This window comes from Moschus berezovskii, chromosome 19 (assembly GCF_049115385.1).
Source record: "Moschus berezovskii isolate FMDL1 chromosome 19, NW_MosBer_1.0, whole genome shotgun sequence".
Taxonomy (NCBI): Eukaryota; Metazoa; Chordata; class Mammalia; order Artiodactyla; family Moschidae; genus Moschus; species Moschus berezovskii.
The window spans coordinates 67335160-67349274 of NC_142478.1; the positions used below are offsets into that span (position 1 = coordinate 67335160).

Genomic DNA, 14115 nt, shown 5'->3' on the forward strand with positions numbered 1-14115 from the left:
GGAGCCTTCTCCTCCGCAGCGTGGAGCTCTGGCCCAGTATCAGGAAGGGTGGGCGCGGCTCTAACTATAAAGCTTCCCCAGAACTCCTCTAGGACGAGAGGGCAAACCAGACAGCTGGCGAGCCCTGGCAAGCTCGAAGAAGCTCCTTCTAGCTCCATGATCCACCTTGGCCCAGCTGAGAGGTTTCTGTGAGAGCCTCTGCTGCATGGCTTTGCAGGAGACTCAGTGGGCCACTTTTTAAGTTGACCTTTTTTTTTTTTTTTGCTGCACTGAGAAGAAGTGGGATCTTTGTTCCCTGGTGTGGCATGTGGGATCTTAGTTCTCCAACCAGGGATCGAACCTGGGCCCCCTGTGTTGGAAGCACAGAGTCTTAACCACTGGACCACCAGGGAATTCCCTCAGTTGGCCACTCTGATCCCTACAGGAGTTTCCACAGCCTGGGGACTTGTGGCAGTCGTGGAAAGGAAGGGTGACCATGGGTGTGTGGCTTCGTGGGTATGGAGACACACGCATCTGAGTTCGTATCATAGAGCCCCCTGTCGAGCGAGGTAACTTTGGGCAAGCTGTTCTCCCTCTCTAAGCCTCAGTTTTCCCATCTGCAAAATAGGATTGACAACAGTAGGAACTCACGGGACCATTGGGAGGATTAAATAAGAATATGTATATAATACATTTAGAACAGTATTTACTGATGCATAGTTAGCCTGTGATCAGTGGTAACTACTATTGATTGGGACTCAAGAAAAATTTAGAATGGGATCAGGTCATCATCTAGTTCAAAGCCTCTAGGACCATGTTAGCTTTAAGGAATAAAAAGGGGTGGCTGGCAGGCACCGGGCCTCTCATTTCAATGTTCTGAACATGCTCGGGTTTCCTTGCCCTGTGAATATTTTCACTATACTTGAGCATGATTGGAGAGACCAGGGGCTTGGGTCGGGCAGCCCTGCAGGTGACTGAGCAGTGCTCCTGGCAATAGATCAGTGTACTTCTCTGGAGCTAGGGTTGCAGGCCTGGCATCCAAGTGGCAGCTAGACTTTCAGCTTCTTAGAGCAGGGGCTTGAAACCTTTCCAGGCTATGGGTTCCAAGCAGGTTGGCCATGAGCCAAAGATGGCCCCCAGATGTGTTTAATTTATCCCATGCAATGCTTAATGGGATTTTTGAATCAGCTGCCTCTGTTTCAAAATGGCCATATTGTGCATAAAAATAAAAAGAGTTGTGGGTTTGGGGAAAGCTGGGTAATCTGGTGGCTTAGGACCCACATTCTCTGATGGTGGCTTTTGGCTGGAGCTGAGGCTGGCAGGGCAGGGCAAGTTCTCTTTCATTCGCCCAGGCCTACCTGTCCTAACTGCATTCCACCTGCATTCCACAGGCCTGTATGTGTTCTACCGGGGGTAATGGGTAGCCACCGAAGGTCCTGGAGGAGGGGAGTGTCTCATTCAAAGTACAGCTTTAGAGGTTGGAAGCCTTAGCTCCAGGATTGACTCTGCTGATCCTGGACAAATCACTCATCTCCTTCGGCCCTCAATGTGCTGTCTCTAAAGTGGTCATGAAAATAACAACCTCTTTCCATAGGGCATGGTGAGGGCCCAGCATCACGATGAGGCAGTGATTTCAGAAATGCAAATGAAAGTTCCATGAAGTCAGAGCCTCTGGCTGTCCTGTGGCCTGCTGCCGCGCAGGACAAAACCAAGTGTTTAGCAACCAGTAGGCCATCAGTATGTGCAGAGTGAAAGGGTGAATGCCACGTCCACAAGAGGTACTCAGTACATGCACAGTGAACCAATGAGAGAATGAATGATACATTTCAGCACCTCTAGTGCGGAGAAGGCGACGGCACCCCACTCCAGTACTCTTGCCTGGAAAATCCCATGGGCGGAGGAGCCTGGTGGGCTGCAGTCCATGGGGTCGCAAAGAGTCAGACATGACTGAGCGACTTCACTTTCACTTTTCACTTTCACGCATTGGAGAAGGAAATGGCAACCCACTCCAGTGTTCTTGCCTGGAGAATCCCAGGGACGGGGGAGTCTGGTGGGCTGCCGTCTATGGGGTCACACAGAGTCGGACACGACTGAAGCGACTTAGCAGCAGCAGCAGCAGTGCAGAGCGCACAGTCGGTGTTCAATACCCGTGTATGGAATGAATGATTAGTATGTTATCAGTATCTCTAAGGGTCTGGCATACTGCAGGCATTCAATCCCTGCCTATTGTGAAGGGAGTAATTGAACGAGCAAAGTATTGAGTGCATATAATGTCTATGCACTCTGTCTCCAGAGCCTGGTATACAGAGGCTGCTTAATAAATACGGAAGGAAGGGAAGGAAGGAGGGAAGGAAAAGGGGGAGGGGTAGCGATCTACAAGGCAGAACAGATGTTAGGCAGAGCGACAAGGGCAGTTAATGAGAACCCAGAGGACGTTTCCACAGAGGCCCTGAGCAGTGCTTGGATGTGGCTTGCTGGCACGCCTTTGCAATGCCATGACGGTCCCTCCAGATGGCTGCTGAGTCCTTGTTCTCTGGGCAGCTGGAAAGCCCTGGCATCAACAGGCAAATGCAGGGCCAGCTGCACTCCGCTGTGACCCGACAGGACTGGTTGGCCTGCTCGTCTTTGCTGCCTGGCATGAGGGCGTCAGTGACCTCACCAGAGCAGCACTGCTGCCAGGCAGCCCCAGAAGGGAGGCGTAGTTCCCATGTCAGTCTGGGCGCCTTCCTCTCCCCCGCTCTTCTTCTCCTGCTTTGTTTTCCTTCTGTTCTTTTATTTTCTCTGCCGCTGAAAGTGAAAGTCGCTCAGTTGTGTCCGACTCTTTTTGACCCCATGGATATACAGTCCGTGGAGTTCTCCAGGCCAGAATACTGGAGTGGGTAGCCTTTCCCTTCTCCAAGGGATCTTCCCAACTCAAGAATCGAACCCAGGTCTCCCACATTGCTTCCCAACCCAGGGATCAAACCCAGGTCTCCCGCATTGCAGGCGGATTCTTTACCAGCTGAGCCACCAAGGAAGCCCAAGAATACTGGAGTGGGCAGCCTATCCCTTCTTCACCAGTGGATCTTCCCCACCCAGGAATTGAACCAGGGTCTCCTGCATTGCAGGTGGATTCTTTACCAGCTGAGCTACAAGGGAAGCCCATAATTTGGGTTCTCTGCCACTAATGATGTCTTATTTCTGATTCAAGACTTCTCAGGTTCCGAGGAAGAAGATCCCTAGTGAGGGGTCATATGTATATCTATGGCTGATTCATGTTGATGTTTGGCAGAAACCAAAAAAATTCTGTAAAGCAATTATTCTTCAATTAAAAAATAAATTTTAAAAAAAGACAGTCCCTAGCAAGTTAGGTCAAGCCAGAAGAAAGGAACTAAGTCTATGGCAGGTACCAGCATCCTTGAAGTTGTTGTTTAGTTGTGTAGCCCTGGGTTTAGAAAGGGGAGCAGAAAGGTTGCTTATTTATTTATTATTATTTATTGCAATAGATCCAGATCTTCCTAGACTTTAATCATTCCTGCCCCAGATATTCTCTTATGTACTTAATATCTTTCTTTATATCAACATTAAAAAAATCCTTAGATGCATGTTTTTTTAAAAGGGAACTTGATTTAGAGTCTTAAATGGGAAATCAATAGCAATTGCCCTAAGTAAGAAATACCTGCAAAAATAAATACAAGGAAAACAATGTTATAAAATTCTAGCTGATATGGTTGCCTCATTGTTCTCTCTGTTAAAGAATAAGATTAACAGATGTTTAAAAAGATGTTAAAGATGGAAGGATGGGGGAAGGGATTCTTAGAGAATTTGGGATGGACATGTACTCACTTCTATATTTAAAATGGATAACCAACAAAGTCCTACTGTATAGCCCAAGGAACTCTGTTCAATGTTATGTGGCAGAATGGATGGGAGGGGAGTTTGGGGGAGAATGGATACATGTATATGTGTGGCTGAGTCCCTTTGCTGTCCACCTGAAACTACCACAACATTGTAAATCAACTATACTCCAATATAAAATAAAAATGTAAAAAAAAAAAGGTGTTAAGACAGACCAGCATCCCATGGACACTTCCTTTTAAGCATAATCAGAAGAGTGAAGATTGAAATGAAAAGTTAATCACATTCTTGCAAAGTGGTGCAAAGTCATTTAAAACATTCTCTCTACCACCCAAAATCGTTTTCCAAAAGACTGAGATCATGTGTGGTAGACTTCCAAATTCCCTCTCTAGTCTCTTTTAATTCATTTTCGTTTTAAAGCCAGAATTAGAATGTCTCACACTTTCTCCCTGAAGCAAGGGTTGAGGGGTAGAGGTGTGCAGAGAGGGCGGCGGACAGAAGGGTGAACTCAGTCCTGCAGATCTAGGAAGGGTGCTGCAAGGGGCAGTCCGCCCAGACCTCGTGTGGCAGGTCTAACATTCACGTTACGTTTGCATTCTACTCCAGGACACTTTAGGTGTTGGTTGTGTTATAAAAAATGCTGTTTTTGATTAAATTCGCCCTTAATTTTTTTCTCCATCTCTAAGCGTAATTAACACTCCAGGAATATATGCCAGGTTTCTGCTGCATTTTTGTGTTCCTCGGCCATTCTCAACCCCATCAAATACAACATTTTTTTTTTCCGGCCGTGCCATGTGGCTTGTGAGATCTTAGCTTCGAGATCAGGGATCGAAAACCCAGGCCACAGCAGAGAAAGCGCCAGGTCCTAACTGCTGAACTGCCAGGGAATTCCCTACAATGTCCCTTTTATTTAAAAAAAACAATTATAAATTTTTGTAGTGCCCCAATAATCCAGAAATAACTTCAAAGATAAAATAGCCTAGTCATTTATACAGTTTTTTCAATTGAATTAAGTTGTTTTGTCTGTGCTGGGTCTTTGTTGCTACATGGGCTTTCCTCTAGTCGCAGCGAGCAGGGGCTGCTCTCTAGTTGCAGCGAGCAGGGGCTGCTCTCTAATCGCAGTGAGCAGGGGCTTTCCTCTAGTTGCAGCGAGCAGGGGCTGCTCTCTAGTTGCAGTGCACAGGCTTCTCGTTGCAGTGGCTTCTCTTGTTGCAGAGCACGGGCTCTAGAGTGTCTGGACTTCAGCAGCTGTGGCTGTGGGCTCGGTGGTTGTGGCTCCCAGGCTCTAGAGCACAGGCTCAATAGTTGTGGTGCCCGGAATTCATTGCTCCACGGCATGTGGGATCTTCCTGGATCAGGAGTCAAACCTGTGCCTCCCGCGTTGGCAGGCGGATTCTTCACCATTGAGCCATCAGGGAATTCCCACTTACGGATTTAAAAAGAAGTCAGTTATAATACCTTAACTAGGCCACAAGGGAGAACATTTTTTAAAGAAGTAACTAATAAATTTCCTTTCAATATGCAAGTATTCACGTACAACTCTGCCTAGATCCTGAAAGAAAGGCGTTCATATTCACCCCGATTATAAATAAGTTTGGATTTAATGAAATCTTGATGCTTTTTCTTTGTAAGATTCAGATCAGTCCATTCATAGATACACATAGAAGTCCCATGAATGCAGACAGATGCTGTAGTCACTCAAATATCACACGCACCGTTGCCACTGGCAACAGGGGTTTCTGAAAAGATAATTCTGTAAAATTCCAGATAAAACAAAGTGTATCGTACTTTGATTTATCTATAAGTTGCTTTCCTGAAAAACTACCCTCAGGAATTTTTTTGGAAGGTGTGACCCACCTTCCAAAATCCTGTTTATATGTAGACCAGAGTGAAGGTCTCGGTGCAGACAGTCATAAACAGTTATCAACTGCATGGTTTACTATCTGGTGGGAAGTTCGATTCAAGCTTGTGTGAGGTAAGTCTTCATGTCTCATGTGCTGTGGGACATCTAGCATCTCTAGGACCTGTCTATAAAGTTAAAACAATTATTTTGGCCACACCACACGTGAGATCTTAGTTCTCCAACCAGGAATTGAACCCCGTACCTTCTGAAGTGGAAGTACAGAGTCTTAACCACTGGACCACCAGGAAAGTCCCTGGGATCTGTCTGTTAACAGCCAATCACTGGGACTGCTGAGAACGCCCCACAGTTTTCCCACACTCCCCCTCAGAGTTGGCGCCACTGCCAGAGAACACCTAGCCTCCCTTTGGCTGTGTGGATTACCTTTGAGCACGTGCAGGGGCGTGTGACTGGAGATGCTGAGAAGCGCTGTGACCGGGTGTCTCCCTTCTCCGCAGGGACTGAAGATCAGCGTGCTCTGGACCCTGTACTACGGCATCCTCAGTGCGTTTGCGCCCGTGTACAGCTGGATCCTGGTGCTCCGGGGCCTGGTGGGCTTCGGGATCGGAGGGGTCCCCCAGTCGTAAGTAAAGACCCAGCTCTGGCCGCCCAGCCAGGCAGCTATGTTCATGGGCTCGGAGGGAGGCAAAGACTACATACATTAGGGCTGCTGCTACCCAGGGACTCTGATGGAGCCAGAGAAGAGTGTCACTGTCAGTACTGTAATGATTAACAACAGCAAAAGCAACATGATAGCTGAAAGATGTGAAATAATAATCAAAACAATAGATCTGGCATTGACGGGACATTTCTCTTAGACACAGCACAGCAGCCCCAGAAGATGTGCGGGGGTTTTGAATTAGTGCAATTCCCATTTTACAGCTGAGAAAACTGAGACTCAGTGGGTGAAATCATTTGCCCAAGTCACACAGGGTACAGGTGGAACAAAGACCTGGAATCGGTCCACCTGTAACATCCATGCTCTTAACTACCCTGCCTGCTCCCTTTTACCTGTTTCTAACCTGATGCTAAAGCTGAAACTGCAATACTTTGGCCACCTCATGCGAACAGTTGACTCACTGGAAAAGACTCTGATGCTGGGAGGGATTGGGGGAGGGAGGAGACGGGGACGACAGAGAATGAGATGGCTGGATGGCATCACCAACTTGATGGACATGAGTTTGAATGAACTCTGGGAGTTGGTGATGGACAGGGAGGCCTGGCGTGCTGTGATTCATGGGGTCGCAAAGAGTCAGACACGACTGAGCGACTGAACTGAACTGAACTGAACCTGACCACAAGGCAGGAAGTCAAAACGAAGGTGAAAGTCTCTCAGTTGTGTCCGACTCTTTGTGACCCCATGGACTATACAGTCCATGGAATTTTCCAGGCCAGAATACTGGAGTGGGTAGCCCTTCCCTTCTCCAGGAGATCTTCCCAACCCAGGTATATGAACCCATGTCTCCCATATTGCAGGCAGATTCTTTACCAGCTGAGCCACAAGGGAAGCCCAAGAATACTGGAGTGGGTAGCCTATCCATTCTCCAGCGGATCTTCCCGACCCAGGAATCGAACCGGGGTCTCCTGCATTGCAGGCAGATTCTTTACCAACCTAACTATCAGGGAAGTGGGTGGGGCTAATTATTTTGTAAGTTATGTGTTATTTTGTTGTTACTGTTATTAAGATACTGAGAGTAGTCAGGATTGTAGGAAGAAGTCACCATTTCCTGGGAGACTGGGGAATTATGAAGCAGAGATTGGCAGCTTGTGGCAGCTGGACCGAATCTGAATTGCCGGCTGGCTCTCTAAATAAAGTTTTATTGGAACATAGCCACACCGTGCACTGACGTATTATCTACACCTGTTTTGGTGCTTCAGCAACAGAGTTAAGTAGTCTCAGTAGAAACTCTGCGGCCTGCAAACCTGAAGTATTTACTGTCCAGACCTTTGTCAAAAAGTGTTGACCCCACTCTAAAGGATGGTGATTAACAGCCAATATTTACTATTTATTAAGGGGCAGGTGCTGTTCTAAGCAGTTTGCCCAGACTGTCTTATTTAATCTCCCCAACTCCCCTATGAGGAGGATTCTATTATTAATCCTATTTTACAGATAAAGAAACTAAGGTTACAGAGAGGTCAGGTTACTTGCGCCAGAACCCACACCGTGTAACTCCAGAGCCCGGGCTCTAACCATTGCTTCCCACTGCCTTGCTATGAACAATTAAAAGGATTTAGAGAAACCCAAGGAGATGGGGAATATGTGGGATATCTCATAAGAAGGGAGTTTCGTGAAAAGAGAAAGCCATAGCTGAGTCTGAGGAAGGCTAATGGTCCAATTCAGCTAGCTTGTTAGCAGAGAAACGTTAGAATCGAAAACTGAGATGGGCCATGTAGACCAGGCGGCTGCTGCTGTTTAGTCTCTCAGTCGTGTCCGACTCTTTGCGACCCCGTGGGCTGTAGCCCACCAGGCTCCTCTGTCCATGGGATTTCCCAGGCAAGAATATTGGAGTTTCCTACTCCAGGGATTCTTCCCCACCCAGGGAACGACCCGAACCTCCAGCTTGGTAGGCAGATTCTTTACCACTGAGCCATTTAGGAATCCCTGATAGACTAGGGCAAGCTTATACAAGGTCGTGAATGTCAGGTCAAAGGGATTGTCTGCAGACGAGTGGGAAGCCACTGAAAGTTTTCAGGCAGGAGAGGTACTTTAAAATAATTAATCTGGCAGCGATGGGTTGAATAGGTTGGAAGTAAGGAATCCTGTTGCAGCAATTTAGGAAAATTTTGCACAGGGACCAGGTAGTTTCTTTTTAGTTTTATTCATTCATTCAACCAATTTTTTCCCCCTGTACCACGTAGCTTGTGGGATCTTAGTTCCCTTCCCAGGGATCAAACCCAAGTTCACAGCAGTGAAAGCCCAAGTGTTAACCACTGGACCACTAAGGAATCCCCTCAACCGGTATTTTCTTGAGGTCTTGTTATGACACAGGCCAGTGCTAGGTACTGGGGTTACAACAGTGAGCCAAACAGACATGGTCCCTGTTTCAGGCTGGCAACCTGGAAAACAGAAATCGAGATACGTGTGCAAGAGGCAACCAAGATCAACACCTGTAAAGGAGTCAGAAAAACAGGGCTGGGCAGAGGGAGAAGCTAAGTTGCAATGTGATTGTAACAGCTGATGGGGGCCTCAGCTGATCCTTACGGTTCAGAAGCTGGGATGGCCCTTTAGATTGTTCCATACTGAGGATGGGGGCTGGACCTTTGTCCGTTCACATCAGCTGCCTTGGATGTGGGCTGCCCTCAAGGAGGGAGCATGACCTTGGGGGAAGTTGGCTACTTTGGGACAAGGCAGTTCCTGCAGGGGGCTCAACTCTGAGCTCTTAGCAGGCAACATTCCTGGTCATTCCACAGGGACTGTGTGCCTCAGGCCTGAAGAGGGAATCCAGGCGCCGCATCCGTTACAGGCCCTCCCCTTTACCCTTCCGATGTGCTTGCATGCATGTGCTGGGTCGCTTCAGTCGTGACTCATTGCGACCCCGTGGACTGCAGCCCGCCAGGCTCCCCTGTCCATGGGATTCTCCAGACAAGAATACTGGAGTGGGTTGCCATGCCCTCCTCTCCAGGGGATCTTCCCAACTCGGGGGCTGAACCTGCTTCTCTTACATTTCCTGGATTGGCAGGTGGGTTCTTTACCACTAGCACCACCTGGGAAGCCCTTTCTCCCCTTAGAGGCTCTCAGTTCCGCTCAGCCCTTCCCTGGGTTATTATTCATCATCGATCCTCCAGGGCTGTGCAGAGTAGGTATTTGACACGGACTCCTGGATCGGGGATGAGCTTCAGAACCACTGGAGCTTAGAGCAGAGGCCATTACACCTGGGCTGGCAGGGGCTTGTGGCCAAGCTGTTCCACTTCTGGCCCAACTCCAGGAATTCCTGCTGTTCCAGCCACTGCCCCATTCTTGAGCCATTCATTGACTCTGGGACCGTTTCCCCCTCGTGGCTGGAAGGGATGGGCTCACAGAGGAACACGTGAAATTCCTCTCCCAGGGATGCTTGGGGAGATGGCAGCAGATCCAGCCTCCCAACATCCACGCCCTGGATTTTCTGGCCATCGGAGGGAAGGGAAAGGAACCGGGGCTTGCGGACGTCCTCAGTGATTCTTGTTGAAGATGCTGCCATGCGAAGTGCTCTTTCTGGGTCATCTTCCACATTTTCTGGAAGTAACACAGAAGGTATAAGAAATAAATCTCGAATGGTGCTGGAAAGCAAGAGAAAAGGGCCATGAGCAAAACAGAAATTCTCAGGAACCTGTGGAAGGCTGTAAGCCGATGAGATTCCAATGGCTGAGTCACTGGAGGAAAGAAAACAAACCACCTCCGGAAACTGCAAAGGGAAGAGATCTTCAGCCAGGGAGGACAGACGCCAGGGGAATACAGTTAAGGACACAGAGCAGCTGGGAGGGCCTTTACCCGCTGCCTGGATATCGTGAGGGTTCCAAGTTTGCCTGTCTGCTCCCTCCCCCCCAAACGTCATGCCTCCCCATTTAGCCGTTCATTTTTTTAATGCTGCATTAGCGCTTCTGTCTGTTTATTGAGCTATTACTGCATTCCAGACACATGACCATTCTAGACTTGCCAAGCCTTAATTCATAGATATGACGACCTCCATTCTCTGGGTAAGGAAACTGAGGCTTTGTAGCAGTAGCGTGTGTAAGATCACATGCTTAGCAAAAAGAGGGCAAATAAAAACCACACACAAAATTACAGAAGACGGTCTTCCCTGGAGGTCCAGAGTTCAAGACTGCACTTCCACTGCAGGGGACACTGGTTTGATCCCTGGCTGGGGAGCTAAGATCCTGCATTACGTGTGGCAAGGTAAAAAAAAAGAAAGTTAACAGAAGAAATGTTTTAGCCATCCAGGAGACTCGCTTGATTCCCAAGCACTTTCATGCCAGCTATTTACATAAAATAATCATGCCTTAATTTTGCAAAGCTCTTATCTAGTTATAAAAATGGCTCCCCTAAGTTCATTATTTGGAAACATTTAGTTGAAAACATTTTTGTTAATTAAATATAACTAAGAGTTTCCATTCCTTCAGAAGGACTTTACCTAGTTGTGCCACTTCACAAAATCAAGTGAGGAGGATTTTGCTCTATTATTTTTAAAAGTTCAACAATCAGAAATCCTTATAATATACTCTGTATTTAGTATAAATGCAAATTATATTATTAATTTTTTTTAATTGAAAAGATGTTTTTCTCTTAGTTTTATTGAGATGGAATTGACATACAGCACTTATAAGCTGTGGGCTTGCCAGGTGCTTAATGGTAAAGAACCCACCTGCCAACGCAGGAGATGTGGGCTTGATCCCTGGGTTGCAAAAATCCCTTGGAAAAGGAAATGGCAACCCACTCCAGTATTCGTGCTTGGGAAATCCCATGTACAGAGGAGCCTGGCGGGCTATAGTCCATGGGTTTGCAAAAGAGTCAGACATGACTTAGCCATTAAACAACAACAAAACAACTGTTTAGGTGTGCAGCATAATGACTTGTGTATCTTGCAGGTGACTAACACAGTATGTTTAGCTGACATCCATCGATTCATACAGAAATTATGTTGTTAATAAGAAGCCCATCCCTCTGCCCTAATTTTTGCCTTTCTAACTCCTCTCCCTTTATTTCTTGTTTCTTTTCTTGCTTCCCCCAAAGAAGGTGTTCACTTGGGTCCTTGATGAGAACAACAACGACAGTAACGTTGGTAGTGATGCTGATGATAATGAGTGGAGTGCTTCCCTAGCATGGGGAGCCATGCTTAGCCCTCTCTTCACACTGCCTCTCCTTGTCCATCGAACAACCCTATTATCCCCATTTAACAGATAAGAAAACTGAGGCTCAGAGATCCTGAGGGATTTGCCTGAGAACAGGTGGTTATTAAGTGGAATGTAGTTTCCTTTTGCTTTGTAACAAACTACTCCAACACTTATGGCTTAAAATGACAGTGGATTTAACCCATGATCCTGCAGTTTGGTCTTTTGGTGGTTCTCATCTCTGCAGGACTTACTCTTGTGTCTTTTGTCAGCTGGTGAGTTGGCCGGGCACTGGCTAGGCTAGCATGGCCATAACTGACTAACCTCTGTTCCATAAGCCTCTCCCCCACCTTCCCCTTCGGTAACCAGAAGTTTCTTTTCTGTCTCTGGGTCTATTTCTGTTTCATATTATATAAGTTCGCTTGTACCTTTTTTCTAGTTTCCACATATAAGCAATATCCTACGATATTTATCTTTCTCCCTCTGGCTTACTCAGTATGATAATCTCTGGGTCTGTTCATGTTGCTGCATATGACATGATTTCATTCTTTTTTGTGGCTGAATAATAGTCTGTTGTATAAGTATACCACATCTTCTTTATCCATTTCTTTGTTGATGGACAGTTAGGTTGTTTTCATGTCTTAGCTGTTGTGAACAGTGCTTTAGTCAACACTGAGGTGTATTGTCTTTCCAGAGTGTGGTTTTCTCTGAATATAAGCCCCGGAGTGTTATTACAGGATCATATAGTAACTCTATTTTTAGTTTTTTAAGGAGATTCCATACTGTTCTCCATTGTGGCTGTACCAATTTACATACCCACAAGAAGGAAGAAAGAGCTAAATGTAACTTAGCAAATCAAAGCAAAAGAGCTAAATGTAACTTTATCATTACAAATAATACATTTTGGGGGAAACTGATGAAAGTGAAAGAGGAGAGTGAAAAAGTTGGCTTGAAGCTCAACATTCAGAAAACTAAGATCATGACATCTGGTCCCATCACTGCATGGGAAATAGATGGGGAAACAGTGGAAACAGTGTCAGACTTTATTTTTTGGGGCTCCAAAATCACTGCAGATGCTGATTGCAGCCATGAAATTAAAAGACGCTTACTCCTTGGAAGGAAAGTTATGACCAACCTTGATAATATATTAAAAAGCAGAGACATTACTTTGCCAACAAAGGTCCGTCTAGTCAAGGCTATGGTTTTTCCCGTGGTCATGTATGGATGTGAGAGTCGGACTGTGAAGAAAGCTGATCGCCGCAGAATTGATGCTTTTGAACTGTGGTGCTGGAGAAGACTCTTGAGAGTTCCTTGGACTGCAAGGAGATCCAACCAGTCCATCCTAAAGGAGATCATCAATCCTGGGTGTTCATTGGAAGGACTGATGCTAAAGCTGAAACTGCAATACTTTGGCCACCTCATGCGAAGAGTTGACTCACTGGAAAAGACTCTGATGCTGGGAGGGATTGGGGGCTGGAGGAGACGGGGATGACAGAGAATGAGATGGCTGGATGGCATCACCGACTCGGTGGACATGAGTTTGAGTGAACTCTGGGAGTTGGTGATGGACAGGGAGGCCTGGCGTGCTGTGATTCATGGGGTTGCAAAGAGTCAGACACAACTGAGCGACTGAACTGAACTGAACTGAATGAATGTTTACTCATTTAGGCCACTAAGCAATTTTTTACAATGAAAACTAAGTGCTAGGATAGTGGAATCCAGTAGTAGTTTTAGGGTGTTCATTTTTTTGGTGGTGTTGACATTTTAAAGTTTTTGTTTTGCTTAATTTTTAAACAGGCTTAAGTGCTGATGAATAGAAATATATCTCGAAAACATGTCTGTGTTCTGGAAAAGAGAAGTGATGTTTCTAGCTAACACGAAATGAAAACTAAATAGTGTCTCAATAAGAAAAGTTGGATGTGGGAAGATCTATTTTAATAGAAAAGCAAAGCAACGTGGATTGTTCTCTTAGGGTTTGGTGTTGGGAGGCTGAGGAAAGAATTATTTGTTCACTTTCCATTTTCTTGCATAGGGACATCCACTGAGTCTGAGAAAGAGATGATTCAGTGTTTTAAATACTGATGTGAAGAGGAGAGGCAGTAAACAATACATTTTGTTTTAGAAACTTTAGAAAAATGCACACAGGACCCCCAAAATAATAATCACCTCAATTGCTCAGTCACCCAGTCGTGTCTGAGTCTTTAAGACCCCATGGACTGAGCCCTCCAGGCTCCTCTGTCCATGGAATTTTCTAGGCAAAAATAGTTGCACATAATAAGTAACTAAGTTCAGTTGCTCAGTTGTATCCAACTCTTTGCAACCCCATGAACTGCAGCACACCAGGCTTCCCCATCCATCACCAACTCCCGGAGCTTGCTCAAACTCATGTCCATCCAGTCGGTGATGCCATCCAACCATCTCATCCTCTGTTGTCCCCTTCTCCTCCCACCTTCAATCTTTCCTAGCATCAGGCTCTTTTCCAGTGAGTCAGTTCTTTGCATCAGGTGGCCAAAGTATTGGAGTTTCAGTTTCAGCATCAGTCCTTCCTATGGATATTCAGGACTGATTTCCTTTATGATGGACTGGTTGGATCT

At 46.3% G+C, this 14115-nt stretch overlaps 1 protein-coding gene across 1 annotated transcript in view; it reads left to right on the forward strand.

Moving 5' to 3' along the window:
- SVOP (SV2 related protein) overlaps positions 1 to 14115 on the forward strand; it is a 66723-nt gene that overhangs the window by 26788 nt on the left and 25820 nt on the right. The window contains exon 6 of the mRNA XM_055404689.2: positions 6175 to 6299. Within this exon, the coding sequence (XP_055260664.1) occupies positions 6175 to 6299 (125 nt within the window). The remainder of the gene's footprint in view (positions 1 to 6174; positions 6300 to 14115) is intronic.